This window comes from Drosophila elegans, unplaced genomic scaffold (assembly GCF_018152505.1).
Source record: "Drosophila elegans isolate 14027-0461.03 unplaced genomic scaffold, ASM1815250v1 contig_149, whole genome shotgun sequence".
In the NCBI taxonomy this organism is placed as follows: domain Eukaryota; kingdom Metazoa; phylum Arthropoda; class Insecta; order Diptera; family Drosophilidae; genus Drosophila; species Drosophila elegans.
In genome coordinates this window covers 19991967-19997966 of record NW_024545513.1, presented here as the reverse complement: position 1 = coordinate 19997966, position 6000 = coordinate 19991967, and the positions used below count along the sequence as shown (strand labels likewise).

Sequence of the window (6000 nt, the reverse complement as noted above, 5' to 3'; positions counted from 1 at the left end):
TCCGGACTGTGTGGGTTTTCAGTTTTTCTCCGTGTGCCTTTTTTTTTTTTTTTTTTTTGCCGTTTTTGAAAATCTGTACAAAAGCGGAGATGGAACAGGTGCGCCACCTCGCGGCATATTCAAAAACTATGACTATGCTGTATGCATGGCCAGTGACAGGGGTTAAGCGTTAGGGGTTAAGGGTCAGGGGTCAGGGGTCAGGGGTCGGGGGTTAAGGCGGGGGCACAGCGACAGTTGTCATATGGGTGGATTGTTTTTTGGCCACGGCAGGAAACGGAAGCTGGCAGCGCTAACGTGCCAAACTGCCAACTACAAAAGCCAACAACTCCTCGCTCTGTTAACTTGTTTATGTCGCCGTGTTGCTTTTGTGTTACTTTTTATCCTCAAATATAATTTGCTCACTCTCCATCCCCTTCTGCCACTTATTGCCCTATTTGTAAGATTTATTCTATTAGGATATATGGAATATTTGGATATTAATTGAAATGAATCAAGTGCAGAAACAAATTACTTGAAGATATTTTAATAAAAAGTCAAGAGTAAATGTTCATTGATAAAAAAACATATCTTTAAATTCTTTTGTTTTTTTCTAAATTAATTGGTTAATTTTCATTTTCAAATTTATTGCTGTACTTTTATTGTAAAGCGCTTATTACTAAGCCTTGATAAATAAACCTTATTAAACTAAAGTTGACAAGAATAATTATTTATTTCAAATTTTAATTATATTAAAAATGTATTTGGAAAATAGTTCGATTGTTTCGAATTCCTTAAGAAATATATTATAAAATGTTTTTAATGCTGAATTTTATCATTGATTTAAAACATTTGTATTATGGAACTAGAAACTATTATTCATCAGCTTTAAGAAGATTACATTTGTGAAAGTGTATTCATATGAGTGTTTTACCTCAAATATTTTCAAAAAACAAAGCCTTCGCGTTTGTAGTTCCTTTTCCCCATTTTCACTATTTTCAAATGCCTGGCGGCCAAATAAATGCCAGTGACAATTTGCAACGGGCCAAACTCGAGCCCTTAGCCCCCCAACTTACCTCATTTTTGTTTTGGAAAGGCCAGCACAAAAGTCATTTTTGATTGTTTTCATGAAAATGAGCATAGAAAAATTATAATTAAAATTCATATGGAAATTGTCGAAAAAAGCAGCCACTACAACATGGAAGGCGAGAACAATGGCCCACTGATGTTGTTGTTGACCAAAAGATTTCATCTAAAAGAGACCCAAGAAATGCAGTGGTCGAAAAGAGGGAGCAGCTGAGCTGCGGGTTTATTGTTTGCGGGGAACATGTGTTCCACCAAATCCCCCCACATCACCCATCTTTCTTCTGCCAAAACAATGTCAGCTTACAGAATTAGAAGAGCACCAAAGGGGGTTAAGTGAAGGGGTTACCTGTGCACCACTCAAATATATATAAGCAAGAGCACTGAAAAGAATTTTGGGAATTTTCTACTTCTAATATAACATTTAAGGCCTAACTAAAACATACAAATATTAATATCTATATTTTTGGGCGACTTTTTAGACTTGAGACTCAAGCATTCATAAAAGTATAAAAGCATTTTAATGCCACATTCCTTATTTATAGTATATTTTTAGAAAGTTTACATAGTTAAATTCAAAACCCCTTTTCTTTTGTCGTGCATTCAAAGCACAATGGTCAGAAGAGCCAGAAGGAAAAACGCATGCCGGCTGCTCATTTTCTTGTTGTCGTTTCATTTTTGGCACTTTTATGCGATAAAATATTTAATTATATTCGGCAGCTTCGTTTGTGCATTGTGCGGTGGCCTTTTCACTGCCTTTTTAGCCCATTTTACATCACCTTGGGGAGTGGGCGTGGCTGAAATTGCATTTCGAGTGTCTGCCTCAAAGTATGCAATGATTTCGTACGCCCTCTTCTTTTGGAAAACAGGGGAAAATGGTTTACTGTGATTGCAAAAGGTAAAAGAAAATTACTATACGCTATAGGTGAAATTTAAAATAAAAATTATTTTATTCAAAGCAAATGCATTTCAAGCTTTTTTTTATAACTGCATTTCAAGCTATTTATTATAAATCTTGTAATTGGCATGTGCACGTTTTCTATTTAACCGGTGGTTAAGTATTTGCGCGGATTTTAAATTTACCATTTAATGGAACTGAAGCTGTTATTTCTTGTGTTTCCTGTTCATAATTTTGTAAATATCAAATAATAAAGGCAGTCAATTTGGGAATTTGTCTTGATAACGGCAAGCCATAGAATTTAACCGGAGGTTATCATCATCACTAGTTAAGTATTCATCACTGGATAAGTATTATTATTATTTTTTTCTGCCATCTGCTTATTTTTTAGCCGGTGGCCATGGTCGTGGCTCTGGTTGTTGTGGTCGTAGTGGTTGTGGTTGTTGTGGTTGTTGTCGTTCTTGCGGTGGTGCTCAGGGGTCGCTTGATGATCGTTATCCGTACGCAACCGGCATGATCCGGATGCTCACCGATGGGCGCCGTGCCGGCAAGATTTAGGCACTCCAGGGCGATTAGCACTGCGAGTATGTACATCGTGGACTGCCTCATAGTGATCCTCGACTGCAGAACTCCCCCGAACAACTGATCGAATTTCATGGGGGCGCCATTCATTTTTATAGTTCGCTTTTCTTGCAGCCCCATTCAATTGGCAACAATGACGACAAATTGCAGCCTCACCTCTGTCCATGAATTATGTGATCTGGTCGATACGATATATGTTTATATTCTATTCTATGTATTCCCCAACATCAGATAGGCTTAATTTCATTTATTCTCGCTGAATATTTGTCGAATTAATGCCGATTTACATCGCTGCGGGAAATCCGGTTAAACTGGCTTAGAACTCCGAAATTCATTCATAAAAATCCCATTTAAGGAATAATGACTCATTTAAATGGTGGAAAGATGGAATATTAAAATATTGAGTTAATTAATATTTAATTGAGCTATTTTCGGTGTAATTATAGTCATTTTCACCTGTAACGTTTTTAGGCGTAGAAATAATTATTGCTTATCAAAAGAATCAATCCCTTTTAAATGCTTCCGTAAACATAACATAAGTCATAAAAACAAGTAGACACATTTTTGAAAATGAATAAATGTTTGAAAGTTAAAAGTTACTTTTTGTGCATTACATTTAAGTAAAATGATTATACTCTCCCTTTTAACACATCAATAAAATGTCTCAGTTCAATTGCAACAAACATCTTTTATTATTTTTAATTCTTTGTCACCTTTGTTTTTGTTATTAAATCATTTAAAACATGTGTAAACGTTTTTTAAACTATTTTGTGTATAAACTTAAAAAAAGAGCATACTAATTTAATTTAATAATTTACTCTAAGGTAAACATAAATTCATTTAAATGTAATATGTTCTCAAATATATGTATTTGTAATAATCTGTAGTTCTGATCCACATTATTTTAAGTGAATTACAATTTTTTATTGCTGGAATGCATTTCTTTATTTTAAAGCTGGAGGGCTACATAGAACTAAAGTTTACATAAGGGTGCATTTAGAAGGTTTCTTCAAAGGATTTTAGCCAGGATTTTGGGTACAGTTTCCGATCCATTCACCCAGAAGAGCTGGCGGTGGTGCTGGGAGGTGGTGGAGGACCACCACGTGGTGGGGGTGACCCTGTCATGTTGCGATGGTGACCCACAGCCTCAAATCCACGAGCCAGATTCACTCCAGCCGCAGAGAATTGCTAAATAAAAAGGGAAAATTGATATTGAAAAATATAAAATATCATATTTTAAACTTATTTAAAGTTGCCTAGCATTAACTCACCAGCAGACAGCAGCTCAGGGCCAAAAAGAACAGCAGACAGAAACGCATCTTGATGTCGAATGGTTGACATTGGCCCCGAAAACCTTGCTTTTATGGCCCTCGTTTGTTTACCCGCTTCTAAACAAATTTATTATAGAGTCTACCGCTGTAATTGCTCTCGTAATTGGTATGCCACATTAAATATCTAATTGAGGTGTTGATTTTGTAATAATATTATTTCAACTGGTCCGCAATTATCATGTGCACTGGAGCTCTCTCTTTTCCGAATAGAGAACTGGGTTTTGGTTGCAGTTTGTATTTGTGTGCTTAATAACTTTAACTAATGGGGAAAATATTGAAGGCAAACAAATAGATTCTTGCTCTGTTTTATCGATAACACAATGTCCCTAAATGTGGACTTGAGTTACAACAATTACAAATATACTATACCCATTCCTTGTTTGATTTAATTTTGAAAAAAAGCCACTCAACCACACAGTTAACACGTCCCAATGAATACATACAATGTGATACCCGTCTAATGAAATGTATCTCAACGAATTGATGTCCCCTTAAGAGCGGATATCAGATATTCCATCCACCCCCGACCAATAACTAATGCCATAAGCCACTCCAGATTGCAGCACTCGTGACTTGTCGCCAGGCATTTGATGAACTGCCACAGGATGTGGATTTGTATTTGGATTGGCATTGGCAGTGTCACTGGCACTGGCACTGGCATTGAGATTCCAGATCTCACAATCCTGATAGGCATAAACGTGTCGGGAAAGTTTTATGACCAGTTCCTTTTTACCACACGAAAAATCCCCCATCGAATCGTGCCACTGAACTTTGACATATTTGCAACACAGAGAAACAAATTATTTACTTCTTTTTAGGATTAGAAACTTCATGTATAAACAATTAAATCTATTCCAAACAACAACTATTCATTTTCGGTTATCTATATACTTAACCTGCCCATTAATACGAATAATTTATTTGGGGTCATAATTCCATAATTCCATTAGTTATTGCTTTGTGCAATTTAATTTTAGGTTAAATTAACTATTAAAATTAATATAAATCAAAATAGCTAATATAATATACCTACTTATATATATTAAAATGCAAATAATATTGTATTTTTTATTTTTTTTTCTCTGTACCACAACGAAAAGCAGTCATAAACTACCTAATGCCAGCAAAAACAGGGGAAAAAATCATAAAAGTCACAAAACCGAATTCTGTGGCCCACTTTTATTGGATTTTTACGATAAGCCTCGCTGCGTGTATTTTTTTAGACTTGTTCTTTTTGCCAATGATGATTCGAAAAGCACTTTCGGCGCAAATTGCAGCTGTTATCGCTGATCAAATGGCATAAAAGGACTCCCCAAATATATATTATATGAGGATGTACAGCAGAAAGCTGGCGAGTGTCTCCGGTCAGAATGCAAATCAAACAAGCAAACAATAAATTGAATCAGGACATTGTTGAATGTAACAGATAGCCCCAAAAACAATGGGCTAGGCAGGCCGAACTGAACGCATGCATATCCTGGAGACATTAAGGATATCCTTGAGTAGATGCAATTTTCTAACCAATATAATTCATAAATTTATTTTCAATCCTTTCCGCACATAAATTTTCATATTATGCACACTCACTCACAGACAGAGCCTATTTTTCTCCCAGGCCTATGCCTATGCCTATTGTCCTGCGGCATGTCCTGTGTGCGTTTGGATATTATTTGTCGTCGTGCTTGTCATTATTTATATGGGCAGGCAAGAGATAAGTTGCTGCCCCCCAAAAGCCCCCCAAATTCCTCCAAAATCCCCCCCAAAAACAGGATGCAGTCGAGGTCCTGGCAATTACACAAGCACAGATACAAAGATACTCGGATGCAAAATGTCCTTCGGTGAGTATGTATATGCTTATGTGTATGTGTGCCTGTGCGCGTGTGTTTGCAGGTTGTTGGCCCAAAATTTTGATTTATAAATGCCAACACCGAGCAGGTTATACCCCCAAGCCCCCCTAGAAATTTCCCCCAGGAAGCTGCAGTTACTTTTGGCTGACTAACGTCCCCAGGATCTGAGAAGGTCCTGGCGTCGAGCCGAGTGCAACTCAAGTGGCCATTAATATATCAGTTCAATTCATATTTGAAATTTTGCATTTCCTAACAGGACGAGAGGCGAGAAACGAGGACGAGC

At 36.7% G+C, this 6000-nt stretch overlaps 2 protein-coding genes across 2 annotated transcripts; both read right to left on the bottom strand.

Moving 5' to 3' along the window:
* Nucleotides 1-2101: 2101 nt before the first annotated feature.
* On the bottom strand, nucleotides 2102-2581 carry LOC108138486 (salivary glue protein Sgs-3). Its single transcript, XM_017260688.2, has one exon. The coding sequence runs from the start codon at nucleotides 2564-2566 to the stop codon at nucleotides 2345-2347; it is 222 nt and encodes a 73-aa protein (XP_017116177.1). The 5' UTR covers nucleotides 2567-2581; the 3' UTR covers nucleotides 2102-2344.
* Nucleotides 2582-3458: 877 nt separating this feature from the next.
* Nucleotides 3459-3896, bottom strand: LOC108138475. Its single transcript, XM_017260683.1, has 2 exons — nucleotides 3811-3896; nucleotides 3459-3727 (listed from the first exon to the last, which is right to left on the bottom strand). The coding sequence occupies exons 1-2, from the start codon at nucleotides 3856-3858 to the stop codon at nucleotides 3593-3595; spliced, it is 183 nt and encodes a 60-aa protein (XP_017116172.1). The 5' UTR covers nucleotides 3859-3896; the 3' UTR covers nucleotides 3459-3592.
* Between the last annotated feature and the right edge of the window lie 2104 nt (nucleotides 3897-6000).

What these genes read in the sequence shown, in the direction of transcription:
- LOC108138486 (XM_017260688.2), bottom strand. Translation starts at nt 2,566, where the DNA reads ATGAGGCAGTCCACGATGTACATACTCGCAGTGCTAATCGCCCTGGAG.
- LOC108138475 (XM_017260683.1), bottom strand. Translation starts at nt 3,858, where the DNA reads ATGCGTTTCTGTCTGCTGTTCTTTTTGGCCCTGAGCTGCTGTCTGCTG. An exon ending in CCCTGAGCTGCTGTCTGCTG is followed by an intron (nt 3,728 to 3,810) that starts GTGAGTTAATGC and finishes CTTTTTATTTAG; the next exon opens with CAATTCTCTGCGGCTGGAGT.